Source organism: Wyeomyia smithii, chromosome 3, assembly GCF_029784165.1.
Source record: "Wyeomyia smithii strain HCP4-BCI-WySm-NY-G18 chromosome 3, ASM2978416v1, whole genome shotgun sequence".
NCBI classification, from domain to species: Eukaryota; Metazoa; Arthropoda; class Insecta; order Diptera; family Culicidae; genus Wyeomyia; species Wyeomyia smithii.
In genome coordinates this window covers 244553225-244570391 of record NC_073696.1, presented here as the reverse complement: position 1 = coordinate 244570391, position 17167 = coordinate 244553225, and the positions used below count along the sequence as shown (strand labels likewise).

The following is a 17167-nucleotide window of genomic DNA, read 5'->3' as shown; positions in this document are numbered from 1 at the left end:
ATTATTGCGCTCGGGTTGATGGATTTGTCTTCTGGAAGTTATCACAGACAACCAGGGCAAACTTTACCGTCCGCGCCAACCGAGGGCAGTAAAAAGCCAATAAAGAGCTGTCATAGGCATGAATCAGCGCTAAAAGATGGCAGTTTTTTTTTTCGTACTTATTTCCCGTGCCATACCTCTAGAGGCACGGCTAGCCGGTAAGAAACGTGCGCCGTCATCTTTTCGAGCGCTACGTCGTAATTTTTATGAAGTGTAATTAGGACGCCTGGTTAATTGTGTACGTCGTGTTGGAGAGAGAGAGAGAAGGACTACAATTAACGTCAGATGGAAAAGTGCGGAACAAAGGAGCGCAATCAGAAGACGCGTAACCCCTGATGTCCGGGGAGGAATTGAGATTCGAGTTTCCCCCCTCATTGTTGACGGTCGCCGTGTCGATTTGGTTGATTTTAGAAAATTTGAACCACCAGTTCGGATGAAATTCGATTTTGATCTTAATTGGCGAAATCGATTTTACCCAAACCCAGACCGGGCGTTGCTCTGGACGTTCGCGTCGCGCCTTTGGCCGAAGCGCGACCAAAAGAATGCCAGTTCGGCTGATGACGGTTTCGAAGAGCTTTTACTTTAATGGGCTAATTAGATTTTGATTGTTCCCTCGTGCCTGCCGTTCATTGTGATTGACGCGCGTCTGCAGGAAAAAGACGACCGACAAAGCGGACAAAGCGGATAGATTCTGCAGCAAACTACTTTGGTACAGGTTTTTCACTACACACACACAGTTGAAGGCCATCACCCGGAATGTAGACCAAACTGACTGCAAAGGTATAATTACTTTGTTCAGCGTAAATTGATTCTCGTTGAAAGATGGCTTGATTCGTTGGGCAGACGCGATAACCGAATTTAATTATTACAATGCAATCCTCGTTGGATGTTTTCCCATTGTTGAAAAATGAGATTTTGCAAGCAGCTGAGCTTCGAAACAATGGCATCACATTCCACACGATGCTGGTGACGATGGAAACACCCACCAACACATAACAGACGAGTCACGATGGAAACCAGGGAAAGCCGTAAAAGCTAATAATTGAGACAATTTTCTGCGCTATAAATAATTCCGGGCCTGCTGCACTAAAACAAAAGTGTCTTTGCGAGGGATTAAACGTCTTCCTGGCCAGCTTTCGAGCGCTCTATCTCCCCGTTGATGCAGGGTCAAAAACGTGACACTTACGGTTCATGTCCAGCGTGACGGAGGCCGAGATAGGATTGGTGACATTATTGTTGGACGCCGTGCAAGTGAAGATGGCCTTCAGATGTTTGCGCTCCAGCCGGTTCAGGATCAACGTGTTTTTCACCCGTCGTTCCGACAGAATCGTAGACGAGTGATTCACGATTTCGTTGTCATACCACCAGTTGACGGTTGGCGTTGGACGGCCTGGAAAGAGAGAAGGAAAAATTGAATTAAACTTATGGTCTTCTCATTTTTGAATACTTCGTATTAGCGACGAAATTCTTTTTTTTGTAAATTTCCGATTGAAATAAATTTGATGTATTTTCGTAGTTTTCATTATCATCTTACGATTTTTTGTTTCAATTCAATTACTGTACATTTTATCCCTCCGGCAACACATTGATTATTTGCATTGAATCCAGTTATATTTTTTTTTCATTTTCTGCATAATTTCCAATCGGTTTCAATTTCATTTTCACAGAATCTGCCCCCTTAATATTAATAAACAAATACTCAACTCTAGGCGGTAAAGCACACCCATATTTTGATACTATAAGTTAATTTCAATAATGCACACCGCTGTCAATATTAATGGCCCCTCTCTCATTCCACCAGGGCCTGAAAATGCGCCAACCGGCAACAAAACTGCTTTATTTGCTATCCCGCTGCATTAAATTCTCGTTGAAGCCCTCCGGGGCGCGAACGTAGCAGCAATAGCAGACAAAAAAAAAACCCGCATCAATGTAACGTTAAACAAACTGACTGATCATTAAAAAAGGGCAAGTGGCATTGCAATCCTGGTTCGTTTTATTTTTTCTTTATTTTTCAACCAATCCAGATCCTGACCGGAGCTCATTTTACCCTTTTAATTGAATTCAACGTAGCGTGTAGTTTTTCACTGCCCGCTGCTGTATGCATCCGCCTGAGAGGGTTTTATTTATTTTAACCAAATTTAATTATCTGTAAATGATGCCCACCCGGACGCCTGTTTGGGGCGTGTTGGGATGCTGCAGATGAGCTTTATGATCCGACTAGATGCAATCACGATAGAGGGAGGGGAGGCAAAGCGCACTGTTGGGGCCGGGCGTTTAATGAACTCGACCGGTTTAAGGGCAGTTTAATGGTGGTTCTTTGGGGAAAAAACAGGAAGTACTAGCAACCAGGACCTGGGTTTTAACCGTCTAAGGCGCTGTTGCGATTTGCGAACAAGATATTTCGGTTTATTCGGTACTTGTTGGATACGTGTTGCGTTTTATCGTTTACCATTTTCGATTTTTTGGTTTTGTTATCAAAGCGTTTTACTTTCCATATGATCTGCTACATACCTTGAACGATCGCTTTTTGAAACATGCAGTTACATTTTGCCGCAAACAAAATTTTAATGCAATTTCTAGCGCTCAAAACGTGCATTTTTTTGGGAAAACAAAATACTCATAAAAGCGATCGTTCAAGGACCCGGCACACTACTAAACTAATGAAATAATATGAGTTTTTTGATTTCGGTTGACCCGCTGAGTCTCTATCAGGATCACCGCAAGCCTCTGCATAAAAAGCGTTTCGGAGAAACGGCCATTTCTCCAGTAACAATTGGAATATCTCGAAATCAAACGTATTTTTTTGTTGTTGATAAACTGTACTTTCAGAAAAATATCCCTTTGATGCAATGAAAATGGTGCTATGCACAAAAATAGATTCAAACTTCTCTCATTTTACTCGATTTTTCTCGTATATAACCCCTTAACCCCCATCGAGTGTAATCCCAAACCTTTTGCAACAAATACATTTACATAGGACGGGCTTAATTCTACCGTAATTTATGGTCGTGTCTCATAAATAATTTCTTGAACTTTTTTTTTCGTTTCAACAATAGTTCATCCGTTACTATCCGGATCGTTCGGGTTTCTGTATTCAATCACAAGTCAATTGACTTCAGATTCACCAATTTGCAACTTCGTAGTTTTGGTTTTATGAACTTCTGGATTTTTTAATTAACGTATCCAAATATCCATGTATTCACGAATTTTGTTTTGGGTCTTGTTGAGATTGACAAAAGAATAAATTAAAACTAGAAACTCTTTGTTTTGAGTTAACAAAATACAGATTCCATTAGTATTGTCAAATTTTAGGATGGACGGATTTTTGATTCGCAGTCTAGCTTTTGGTTAAGTGTTATGTATGAACACATTTTAAAAATTATGACTAAATCACGTGTCAACGTGACATGAATTCACAATAGCTGTATTATGATAAGTTCAGTGTCTTGACAACAAGTTTAATATTGTGTTGTGTTTTGGTTCATGTATTCTAGAGGCTTTGGATACATAGAACATAACCAGTTTTAGATAGATGATAGATAGATAATAATATTCTCAAGCTATAGTGAAGATGGGGATGGTCAGCAATGATGACTGTCATGCCTACTTCAGCTTTAATTGGTTCAAATCTGGATGAAAAATGTGTTCTTCGATTCAAAACGTTGCTTGCTATCGTTCTCACTTGTATGCAAGTTCGCCATAGAAACTCAGTATATTGTTGTTCCGGAAAACCAAAAGAGTAGAAAATGGATTCGGTAGCGGGATGGAATCATCAAAATTACTAAAAAAACAACATTTGTACCTTATTGTGCAGAGACAGTCTGTAAAAAAACATCTATGCAAATTTGAAAAATAAAATTTCAAAACCGATTAAAAATAGTTATTAAACCACCTCACTAGAATCAACGCCAAAGTCAAATCTGTCACAAAAATGAACTGTCGTACCGAGCAACACGTGTACAAACATAATCCCGCTGACAAATTGATATTGATATCACCCGATTCTGCATAATGAAGTTATGATTGTAATTCAACAGCTGTAAAAAAAATGTATACTATTTGTTGCTTCCACCGCGTGTAATTGCCAAGCACCGAAACAAATATGTAGTGATTTATGGTACGGGAGGCTCAATTTTTAATTGTCTTTGATTAGCCGGCTTTAGTGAAAGCCAATTGATGGATTATGCACTTGTGTAGGTGTGTGATTGTATTTATATATGGCAGAACAGCGCCCATGTGGATTTGAATATGTGTTTTCAATTCAATTTTAGTTTATCAACGATAATGTCAAATTTAATGTAGACAACAGCAATAAAGAGCAGCAAATATCCATACAAATATTGGTTCTGTTCGCCAACAATCTAAACATAGTATAATCGGAATAGATTACGGTGGAATAAATCTGGAACAGTGGCGCAATCGACATAGTTGTCTATTATTGATAAATTTTATTGACAAATTTCCGTGGATGTAAACAAAAACAGGCAAATAAATCATGCTTATAAATATAGAGTTTATTCGATCAGTTGATAACTGTGGCTAGCAAATATATGCACATATATTAAATACTCAGGAATCATGATAATTTTTTTTAATAAAACATCAATCCGATTTCAAATCTCCAACCACCAACCACGCTGCGATTCCTCAGAATTGAATTTTCTGTATCATTAATTAATTCACTTTATGCAAACATTCGAAAGCTCGCTCCCGTTTCGCGGCGAGGATTTTTCCGATCCATTTAGCAAATATAATTAAGATTTTCCTTAATCGATTTTAGACACCCGCTTGTTTTCCGTTCTCCATCTCTCTAACAAGCAGAAAAGTATACCCAAACACGACACGTGTAGGTATCCGAAAGCACCCTCCATTCTAGCGCTACTCAGGCCCCCAGGGATGGATTATCCTGTTTTTAGACCCCCAGTCAGTGTATTCGCCCGCCCGAGTGCTTGTGGAAATTGCCACACACAAAGTTGGCTTTCGTTGTTCTCCCGGCTACGGGAAACCGTCACGGGAAAAATTAAAGACAAAAGAGGAAAAGTTATTGTGTTCTGTGTTTGCAAGAAAGGAAAAGTGGGTGGAGGGCTTTGCTGCGGCCTGAAACGGCGAAATCGTGCTCGAAGCACCTTCTCGGGACTTCAATTAAGCGATAAATTGTATAAGCACTTTGTTGATGCCATTTTAGTACCCGTCGCCGGTGGATGAATGTGAACAGGAATTAATTTTCTAGTTGTAGCAATTTGGGAGGTGGCTTCCAATTACGAAATATTAGATAATCAGCAGGTCGAAAAGTCATGATTAGACCGCGAAAGTAGGTGGGACAATAAGATGTTTTGGAGTACTTTCGATCCGAGGAAAAATTTTACCGTTCTGCTGTTGAGCTGTACAATTTTTAGCACATTTTTCAACTCCTGTTCTTGACAGTTCATTCAACGACAATCGAAAAATCTGTTTTATCAAAAACTCAAGCATTTATATTTACACTTTTCAAGTACCTGTTCAAGTACAGCTCCTAACTCCATATTTAAATATTTCAATTGTTACACGCAAAACTTTTCCTTATTACCTTAGAAGCAATAGCGCAAAATTGCCTTTAAGGTAACAAACCTATTACTAAAAAGGCAATAAAATTCTTCCCCAGTCAAGTAACAACACATACTGTCATATATTTAGCACGTGTTACGGGAGTACGACCATCTAATAATGGTCGTTCAACCACATGCAAGATTTTTTTCTGTCAAAAACTGCTCCCTTTCCATCTCAAGTGAAAAAAAAAATCACACACTGTCGTATATGTTGCACATGTTACAAGTTTCTTCAATCTCCAATTCATCCGGTGAGCGTGTATTAGTTCGCTCGTTGTATGCATACGGAGTAGAGGAAGAATATGACAAGAGCTGCCAAGCAGCATTTTCCCCGTCATAGAGTGTGCAAACGTTGATGATTTCAAAGACTTGAAATGCGTCTTAAAATGACATCACGATCTGTAAACTGCGTTAGAGAAAAACAAAAACATTCGCTTTCTTGCAAGCTATCCAAAACACATACTCATTGGTTCATGGAAACTCATTTGCACCTGTTTGAAAATACAAAACTCGTGCCCATGCAGAACAATATTCGCAACTTCGGCAACTCTGTTCAGACAGTATAACATATTTTCATTTCATGTAAACACTGGGGGACGAAACGAAAGTGTTTCTAATTAGACATTTGAGGTTGACGGGTGAGATTCCCATTATGTGTGGATGAAGGGAAGCAAAAATGAATCTGATCGTTGCATCAATACAAATGCAGCGAGTGAAGTCTTGCTAACACATGCACTGCGGTGCTTGGCTGTATGTTCTCCTGCAGAAACACATACAAGCGTGTGCCCGTCATAATTTTTGTTACTTTTCGGTTATTACTATTTGTGTATAATGCGCAGTCATAAGACACAATAAGTAATGAAAAATTGCCCTAAAGTAATAAAATGTTCCCCGTTTGCGTTGGGTGTACCAATTATTCGAAGTAGGCACAATTCACTCAAAAGCTTCCTTTCACTTTCCACTCGGTTTTAAGCTGAAACTTCTCTTTCCACTGCCTTATCGAAAAGGTAATTCATTTGGTACCGGTTTCGCACTAGAGAGCGGCCCATCTTTCACACCTTACAGATTCCATTTCAGCGATTACCAATCCAACCCGGAATCAAGGGAACCGTCGTTCGTTCGCTGGAAGGATTAAGTTGTGCACCAGCAGCACCATGTCTGCCTTCGCCCTTCCCCACACCTGTAAGACTTTGACAAAACAACGTCGACGATCTATTACAATCAGTCAACCAGCAATTTAGAAGAACCTTTTCCCTCTCCGTAGGCAATGGACCAAAAAACATCACCATCACTTACCGCCACTTGCCACGCAGGTAAAGTTCACCGAGGCTCCTTCGTTGTACGGTCCCAGGATGTAGTGCGGTATGCTGTGACCTCCAGAGTCCACGATTTGCAGTTTTTCCGGTGGAACTGGAAGAACAAGAAGAAAACTAATGTGAGTGTGTAGCTATAACATATTTTCCATATTCGAAGTCTAGCACACGAATTCGATTCAACCGAAAACTCAATAAACAAACAAAATTGCTGTATCTCCTATGTAGAAAAATCACCAATTTGCTCCAAACCCCCTGCGAATTTCAACCCGTCTATGTTCAGCGTCACGCTCGGCTCGACCGTCTACGGAATAAAGTGTCCCCCGAGCAGCGACGGCAGCAGCATCCATTTCTGGACGCAAAAATTCATTTATCATGTCACCAAAAGCTTTTGTACACAATTCTCGTTTCCAGAACGGTTCTTCACCCGCATGGCACCGGCTCTAAAGTCGACGGCCATAACCAAAATTCAGAGCAGCACACACTCACAGCAGCAAAAAAAACCCTTGTCTCAAGTATGTGTCCTTCTCTTAGGCCGGGAGCCGACTGCCAGTGTGGTACGGAGTGGATCCGAGACTCGTGGATCTGGAAACAATTATTTGTGTTTGTTTCCGGTATTTAAACATGGCCAAAAACGAGCGAACAAATGAAATTCCTGCGACGGAGTTTTAGCCCCTCCGGGGAGTTGGAGTCGGTGGTACCGAGCTGGAACAAATAACATTCCGACGATGCTGGGCCCCGTTCCGGTTTAGGTCGACTGGTATTTTGGCTGCAGGCTCTGTGTGACATCGGGTGTGTGGCCTATTGGCGGGCCATTCGTTGGGGTGCTTTCTGTTTCGCTTTCGAGTTTGAGCACTGCCTGTTCTCGAGCACAAACTAACCAGTGTTCGATTGCGCAATCGACGGTGGCTGTTTTAAATTAAGGAACACTCTCCTCTGCGGTGGAAACGAGGCTCACCGGGAACTAGTGACTGTTATTTTTGGGGACATATTTTGAGGGTTTCATTTTATTTAGGTTTTTATTCCGTTTTCTGCCGATGCAGCTGAGCAGAATACACTGAGGGAGTAGTATTTCTCCGGCAGGTTCGAGTTTTGGGAAATTTTCACGTTGCCATCATGTTTATTCATACCGGTGGTACTGCGAACGGACTCAGCGTGCAAATAAACTAAAAGAATAATTTATAAATGCAGCGCCATTTTAATGTGACAGAGTGCGCAAATATTGCGATGTGGTAATCAACCGAGTCCCGCTCGGTCCGTACGCTCCGTGATGGATGGACTTTATTTGGATAGCAAAGTTTGCGTAATGTGTTGATTTCGTTCACTCACCGTCTGAGTTCGATTGCTGGGGTTCACTTTTGTACGATGATTAATAAATGACACTAGAACTGTTTAAGTAGTGTATTGTATTTTCTTGTGTATTTTGGTCATTTGTTTCTGTGAAGGTTGTAGTTTGAGAGCAAATCAATTCCACTGTCACTGCTTGAATCTATCGTCATTATTTTTCTCATATCAAATGCTGGAAAAAGGATTTACCAATCTGGAATCGTAGTTTGTGTCATAACAGTCACGTATTTTCAACTTGAAATTTTATCAGGAAATAAAATGCAGTTTATAATAAGAAAAACAAATGGAAGATACGGTTCCGGAGTAATTTTTACTTAAGCTATGATGTAGGTTGTTGCATAAATAAAGTGCTATTTATATGGAATTAAATATGTTTCATAAATGCAAGTAGGTAGAATTTTAAATTCTGTTTTGATTCAAAATGTACCATGTAAACCCCTGTAAATTTCATAACTAGCAGCTTTTAATATAGTTTTTTTTTTTATCGTTGCAATTATTTGATACAACTTATTAATCAGCTTTTGCCTGTTTTAGAAATCATAAAAATTTTAATTCAATTTCTGATTTTGAAATGCTTTTCATAGTGTTTTGAATGCATCTGGTTTTTAAACTGTTTGTGTACGATTTAGTTTTAATTATTTTCAGTACGCTCCGATTATCATCCAACCTATACAACATATTAGCAGAGAACAAACCCTTTTTGTGCTGTATGACAAGTTTAAAAAAATCTTCATCTTCTTGGTCCATAGTGCTCACTTTATGTTCGCTCTGCTTGGCCAGCATGTACGACATAAAAGTCCAGGGGATTAATGTCCGGGGAGCTAGAGGCCACAAAGTCTTACCGAGAAAATGTATTAAATTCTCCCGTCGACACGCTTTAACGATATTCGCTGTGTGAACCGGTGCATCGTCCTGTTGAAGGACGTAATGGTCCTTCCCGTGGAGGTGCCGAAGATAGTAGTTACGCGGCGTTGATTTTCCAATTATTTTTCCAAAAAAAAAACACAAGAGGGAGCTTCCCACTGGAACCGCAGGATGTTTATATGAGAGGGAGGAATACTGGTCATTGTCGACACACACTGCTGATAATTTTGGACATTGTGCGTCTGCTGCAAGACAAAAAGTTTCCCATGAGAAAATACTTCTGACCCGCGTGCCGCAAACAACTTTACTATGCCGTCACGGCATTCTCTCAACGTACGCGGTAAACAAGACTGCCTTAAGTACCTGAAAAATCTAAGAGATGGCATTGGTATATACATTAGTATTAGTATATTCACCATTTTGAACCATTTTTATACAGCTGTCGAAACTTCAGCTATCAATGTTTACGCGTTTACAAGTTACAGCACTGAGAAACGACTAACCTCCGAGTTTTTTAAAATGAAAAATAAACTGAATTTAATGTTTTGATCTAACACTAGTATCTACGCAAGAAAACGATATCCGAGACCAAGCTGGATAAGTATTACCCGGACTCTGCACTCTCGATTGGAATGATTCATACCGAGTTTCATTGCAACCGTACGAGCACAGTTGATGCTGAACGATCTGGGCGCCCGAAAGATATCACTTCTCCACAAAACGTCGAAATAATCCATGTTATGATGCTGAATGATCTGGATTGAGAGAGGTAGCTAATGCATTGAGCATGCCATCGGGACGCATAGGCAGTATCGTGTATTTTGTTCGGGCATTAAGAAGCTCTGTGCGCGATGGGTTCCGCGTTTGCTTACAGTAGACCAAAAACGAATTCCTGGGACGAGTTCCCAGCAGAATTTGGCACTATTTTCGCGTAAGGCGACCGAGTTTTGCGCCGATTCATAACCATGAATGAAATCCATGCCTACACAACGCAACAGGCAAAACAGTCGGTTTTACCGGGCCAAAGTGCTCCGAAGCGACCACAAGCGCAACAATGGGTCGGAAAAGTTATAGCATCTGTATTTTGAGACGCACATGGCTTAATGTACGTGGACTATCTTGAAAAAGGTAGAACCATAGCCGGAGAATACTATTCATTATTATTGGACTGATAGAAAATCAAAATCGCGGAAAAACAACCGCATTAGAAGAAGAAAAAACCACTTTATCATCACGATAATTCGCCTGTTCATACATGTTTAATTACACAAGCAAAATTGCATGGAATCGATTTCGAATTGGATCCTCAGCCACCGTTTTAACCAGACCTGCCCTCCAGCGACTTTTACTTGTGCCTGTGTGCATAGCTGAAACTGAGGCGTATTTTGGAGACGTTCCGAGCGAAACGGTATCAAACAGTTAGAAAATAGTTGGACTCGCTGTATCGGCCTAAATAGAGAGTATGTTGAAAAATAAAACTGACTTTGGCCAAAAAACGTCTCCATGTTCCGTTTTTCAGGTACTTATCAGGCTGTCTAATACTATTCTGTAATGACGAAATACTTCATACGATCAACTATGACATACAAACTATTACTAGCGTCTGTCTAGCGGCACCTTAATATAAGGATTATTCTTGGCGCTCGGATGGTTTAAGGTCCGCCGAAAAACCGGCCGAGGTGGAGGCTATGGAGAACCCTCGGCTTATAGAGGTAGGTAGGAAACGACAAGAAGTTGCGACGCGCTAAGATGGCGAAGTGGTCAAACGACCAAGCAAGGATGCCCTCAAACTGGACCGGTCGTAGTACTCAGAAGCCTTGAAGAAAATGAGGGGCGAGACCCAGCTCAAGGATTTTGGGGGCAGATGTGTAGAACACTCGTCGATCTCGCATTTACTATACTTAAGCTCCGAAAGGACGTCAAGAACAAAGGACAGGTAGCTGAGCAGGTTCTAGAAATAGGTTCGGGCACTCACTTTAAAGGTGACTCCCCAGCGATACCACCGAGGGGTGCGACGTTGCACAAACCCTTAAGGAGAAGTGCGAGGTGGAAGTGGCCACTAAGTCAATCCGTATCCGAAAGGGCCCAGTGGGGACCGAGGTGGTTCCCTAGCAGACCTAGACTAGCATTGGCAGAAGCGAACTTGGCCCTGAAGACAGCCAAACTTAAGGTTCTTTGGTCAGTATGTCCCCTGGGCATATTTCAAAAACCGGACGTTTACTTCAGGTGCTTTGCGAGGGTATAAGTCCTGGGCTTGTAAGGGTCGCAACAGGAGCCAATTGTGTAGGCGTTGTGGTGGCGCAGGCCATTAGGCAAAAGACTGCGAGGAGCCTCCCGAGTGCCTGGCATGTTCCGGAAAACGGAACGCCAAGCACTTTATGGGAGACCCGAGGTCGGTAAACCGGCTATTAAGCTACGGACGTAGAGGTGACACAGGTGACAGAAGTTGCTATACCAAGCATCCTCTGAGTCGTTGTCGCATCGTACCACTACTGTATCCCTCCTGGAAACGGTAACAGGGTCGCGAATCCAGTGTGGCGGCCATATGGACGACGAGCGGGTTACCGGTTCAGGAGGCTGTGTCAACCTCAAACGAAGGATATGCTGTTGCCAAGGTGAACGGAGTGTTCTATTGCAGTTGGTCGTCCTCGTAACCATGGAACCGATGGGCCTTACGCCGTTGGTGGTGACGGGTGACTTCACCGATTGGGCTGTTGAGTGGGAAAGTCGCAATAGCAGTAGCGGAAAGCGGATGTTATGCGCGCGAACCGAGGAACTTAGAGTAGAGCGTCGTGCAGCATTCGGGTCTGCAAGAATTAAGGCGAGTAAGAGGACCTGTTTTGATAGGATATGCGCGAGTGGCAAAACGAATCCGTAGGGTAACGCCTACAGGGTCGTAATGACCAAGACCAGCGGCCTGTTGGTGCCAACAGAGCGATCACCAGCGATGCTGGAGCGTATCTTCGTGGGACTTTTTCACATCCGACGTTACAGCATCTCAGACACAGACCAGGGATGGTAGGCTAATCTGCCGGACATCCAATCCGTGAGCACCGACAGCCGTGTTGAGGTTGAGGAGGGGGAATAGGCTACGAATGTGGAACTCGTTATGATCACCAACTCTTTAAAAACGAAAGTCCCCGTGCCTTAGACTGGATGGAATCCCTAGCCTGGCCTTCGGGTTGTCTCGGCTAGTCATGCAGGAGTGCATGGATGACTGCCTGTGAAAGCGACAGACACTAGTCTTATTGCTGAAGGCAACAACTGTCGGTAGGGTGCTTGAGAGGGCAGAGGGTGTAAACGGTCTGGCATGTAACTAGTTCGGCTTCCTGCAAGATAGGTCCACGCTGGATGCCATTATCTTCGTCGCTAAAATGGTGGAGGTGGTATTCCAGCGCAAAAGGATAGGCATTCGCTATTGCGCAATCATCACGCATGACGTGAAGAATGTGTTCAATGGCGCCAGCTGGGACTCCATAGCGCTCACGTATCCATGAAGGTGTCGCTGTACAAGACTTTGGAAAATTACTTCCGGAATCGAGCAATAGCTCACAACACGGGGGAGGGTCAGAAGTACATCGCAATTACCATAGGAATACCGCATGGTTCCATTCCGGCCTGGTGTTGTGGAATATCATGTACGATGAAGTGTTGAAGCTAGAGTTTCCTGTAGGGGTTGTGATCTTCGTCTTTACAGACGACATAACGCTGGAGGTCTACGGCGAGCCGATCGAAGAAGTCGAGCAGAAGGCCGCGCAGTGCAAGCGTAAGATTGAAGACTGGTTGCACTCCAGGAAACTTGGTTTGCACACCATAAGACTGAGGTCACGGTTGTGAACAACCGTAAAGCAGAACAACAAGCGGTGGCCATATCACTGTGGGAAAACCAGCATGAGCTCTCCACATGCCCGGTGTACATGCAGCGCAGAGATAAAATCAAGCGGTCACTTAAGGAGCCTTCAAAGCGTTCTTATGCTGAGATGCTGAAGTAGACCGTGACCACGTCTACCATAACATCGAACCCCTTTGATCTGTTGTCCTCTGATGAAACCGATTCTGACGATTCATCAGCGGGAACATCTTATGCCAATCCTGGGGAGTCTAGGAAGAGGAAAAATGTTTCTTCTCCTAAACTGCCCCGTAAAGGTCCTAAGATTTCCCAAAGTGTAATGAAAAGTACGAACAAACCAAACAGTGCTGCGGAAAAACCGAAGCAAACTCCTTCTGGGCTTGCAAATTTAAAGTCCCAGAAGGAGTTCCCAGCACTGCCAGGAACATCTAAAACCGCAGTTGTTCCTTTTGCACATCCAGTTGATGAAACAAACTCTGGATTAGTGAAATTTTCTGACATTGTGGACTAGATTTTTGAAAATTTCAATGTACCCGATCCAATTAAAAATTTTCTTACAGCATTCCTCCCAACAGTTAGATCATCTTGAAGCAGTTGACTGCCCAATGGCCCCTCCTTGCAGCGATTGTATCCTTCGATGCCTAATTCAACTGCGTATATGAAGGATTCTATCTCTGTCTTACAGTGGAATTGTAGAAGTATTTTACCAAAAATCGATTCGTTTAAAGTTTTGATAAATAAAAACAAATGCGATGCATTTTCCCTTTGTGAAACTTGGCTTACTTCAAATATTGATCTCTACTTCCATGATTTAAATATTATTCGCCTTGATCGAGACACCCCATATGGAGGAGTACTTTTAGGGATTAAAAAGTGCTATTCTTTCTATCGTATTAACCTCCCCTCGATTCCAGGCATCGAAGTTGTCGCATGTCAAATGACAATACAAGGTAAAGAGCTTTGTATTGCCTCAATATATATTCCTCCCAGAGCACAGGTTGGGCAACGGCTGCTCTTTGATTTAATAGAACTTCTTCCCTCGCCACGTTTGATTTTGGGAGACTTCAACTCTCATGGTGTGGCTTGGGGTTCCCCTTACAATGATAACCGCTCCTCTTTAAACTATAACCTTTGCGATGACTTCGACATGACTACTTTAAACAACGGTGAAATGACACGTATCCCGAAACCTCCAGCGCGCCCAAGCGCTTTGGATCTATCCTTATGTTCGACGTCGCTACGGTTGGATTGCACATGAAAGGTAATCCTCGATCCTCACGGTAGCGACCATCTGCCTATTCTTATTTCAATTACAAACGGGTCAACTCGCATGCGACCAATTGACATTCCGTATGACCTCACACGGAATGTCGATTGGAAGTTATACGAGGAAATGATTTTAAAAGCTGTCGAGTCGATTCAACATCAGCCACCACTTGAAGAATACAACCTCCTCGCGGGCTCAATCCTCGACGCCGCGTTGCAAGCCCAATCGAAGAAATATCCCGGCGTAACGATCAAAGAGCGGCCTCCAACTCCGTGGTGGGACAAAGAGTGCTCCGATGTCTACACGCAAAGATCCGACGCGTTTTTGGCGTCGAAGGGAGGTATACCCGACGACTTTATACGGTATTCGGAGCTTAATACCAAGCTTAAAAGCCTGGCTAAAGCAAAGAAACGCGGATATTGGCGTCGGTTCGTGAACGAGACGTCGAGGGAGACATCGATGAGCACTCTTTGGAACACAGCCCGAAGAATGCGGAATCGCGTAACGGTCAACGGAAGCGAGGAGTCTTCAAGTAGGTGGATATTTGATTTTACCAGGAAAGTATGTCCGGACTCTGTTCCTGAGCAAAATATTGTTCGTGATGCGTCTCCAGGCCACGACGCGATAGAATCACCTTTTACGATGGCAGAATTTTCAGTTGCCCTCCTTCCTGTAACAATAACGTGCCTGGGTTAGATAGAATCAAATTCAACTTGTTGAAGAATCTACCCGGCAATGCCAAGAGGCGCTTGTTGAACTTGTTCAATAAGTTCCTGGAGCAAAACATTGTACCGCAGGATTGGAGGCAAGTGAAGGTGATCGCCATCCAAAAACCAGGGAAACCAGCTTCTGATCACAACTCTTATAGGCCGATTGCAATGCTATCCTGTATCCGGAAATTGATGGAAAAAATGATACTCCGTCGTTTAGACCATTGGGTCGAATCAAATGGCCTACTATCGGATAATCAATTTGGCTTCCGCCGTGCCAAAGGGACGAATGATTGTCTTGCGCTGCTTTCAACAGATATTCAGCTGGCGTATGCTCGCAAAGAACAAATGGCGTCTGCGTTCTTGGACATTAAGGGGGCTTTTGATTCCGTTTCTATTGACATTCTTTCGGGTAAACTTCACCGACAAGGATTTTCTCCACTTTTGAACAATTTTTTGCACAATTCGTTGTCCGAAAAGCACATGCATTTTACGCACGGCGATTTGGCAACTTTTCGCATAACATGGGTCTTCCCCAGGGCTCATGTTTAAGCCCCCTTCTTTACAACTTTTATGTAAATGACATCGACGAATGTCTGGCAAATTCATGCACGATAAGACAACTTGCAGACGACAGTGTAATCTCTGTTACAGGAGCCAAAGCTGCCGATTTGCAAGGACCATTGCAAGATACCTTGGACAATTTGTCTGCTTGGGCTTTACAGCTAGGTATCGAATTCTCTCCGGAGAAGACTGAGATAGTAGTTTTTTCTAGGAAGCATGAACCTGCTCAGCCTCAAACACAATTAATGGGTAAAACGATTTCTCAGGTTTTGGTACACAAATATCTTGGTGTCTGGTTCGACTCTAAAGGCACCTGGGGTTGTCACGTGAGGTATCTGATGAAAAAATGTCAACAAAGAGTGAATTTTCTTCGTAAAATAACCGGACAATGGTGGGGTGCCCACCCAGGAGACCTTATAAGGCTTTACCAAACAACGATACTGTCTGTTAATGAGTACGGGTGTTTCTGCTTCCGCTCCGCAGCAAACACACATTTGATCAAACTGGAGCGAATACAATATCGTTGTTTGCGTATCGCCTTGGGTTGCATGCGATCGACCCATACGATGAGTTTGGAGATCTTAGCTGGAGTACTACCATTGAAAAACCGCTTCTGGAGCCTGTCTTCTCGTATTCTAATCAAATGTGAGGTCTTGAACCGTCCCGTGATTGAAAATTTAGAAAGGTTAATCGAACTTCATTCTCAAACCCGTTTTATGACATTGTATTTCAATCACATGTCCCAAAATATTAACCCTTCTTCGAATATTCCAAATCGTGTCGACTTATCAAATACTTCTGATTCTACTGTGTTTTTCGATACATCCATGATAGAAGAAACTCGTGGAATCCCGGATCATTTACGCGTGCAGCAGATCCCTAAAATTTTTTCCAATAAATATCGAAACATCAACTGCGACAATATGTACTACACTGACGGATCACTTCTTGATGGGTCCACTGGCTTCGGTATCTTCAATAACAATTTAACCGTCTCCCATAAGCTCGATAATCCTGCTTCTGTTTACGTCGCAGAATTAGCTGCAATTCAGTACACCCTAGGGATTATCGAAAAAATGCCCACGGACCATTATTTCATCTTTACGGACAGTCTCAGTTCCATTGAGGCTCTCCGATCGATGAACGATGTTAAGCACTCTCCGTATTTCCTGGGGAAAATACGGGAACATCTGAGTGCTTTATCCGAAAAATCTACTCAGATTACCTTAGCGTGGGTCCCTTCTCACTGCTCGATACCGGGTAATGAGAAAGCGGACTCTTTGGCTAAGGTGGGCGCAACAAACGGTGATATTTATGAAAGACCAATTGCCTTTAATGAATTTTTCGCATTTGTACGTCAGAATACGATCATCAGTTGGCAAAATTCTTGGACCAAGGGGGAACTGGGAAGGTGGTTACATTCCATAATCCCCAAGGTATCGACGAACCCGTGGTTCAAGGGGTTGGATGTAGGTCGGAATTTCATTTGCGTGATGTCCCGGCTTATGTCCAATCACTATAGATTTGACGCGCATCTCCGTCGTGTTGGGCTCGGGGAGAGTGGTATCTGTGCCTGTGGTGAAGGTTATCACGACATAGAGCACGTTGTTTGGTCATGCCCTGTACAC

The 17167-nt window shown here is 42.8% G+C and overlaps 1 protein-coding gene across 3 annotated transcripts in view; it reads right to left on the bottom strand.

The window, feature by feature from the left end:
- LOC129726833 (nephrin) overlaps positions 1 to 17167 on the bottom strand; it is a 571231-nt gene that overhangs the window by 155240 nt on the left and 398824 nt on the right. For all 3 annotated transcript variants that reach the window (XM_055683973.1, XM_055683972.1, XM_055683974.1), the window contains exons 4-5: positions 6921 to 7034; positions 1226 to 1429 (exon numbers count right to left, since the gene is read on the bottom strand). In XM_055683973.1, the coding sequence (XP_055539948.1) occupies positions 1226 to 1429; positions 6921 to 7034 (318 nt within the window). The remainder of the gene's footprint in view (positions 1 to 1225; positions 1430 to 6920; positions 7035 to 17167) is intronic.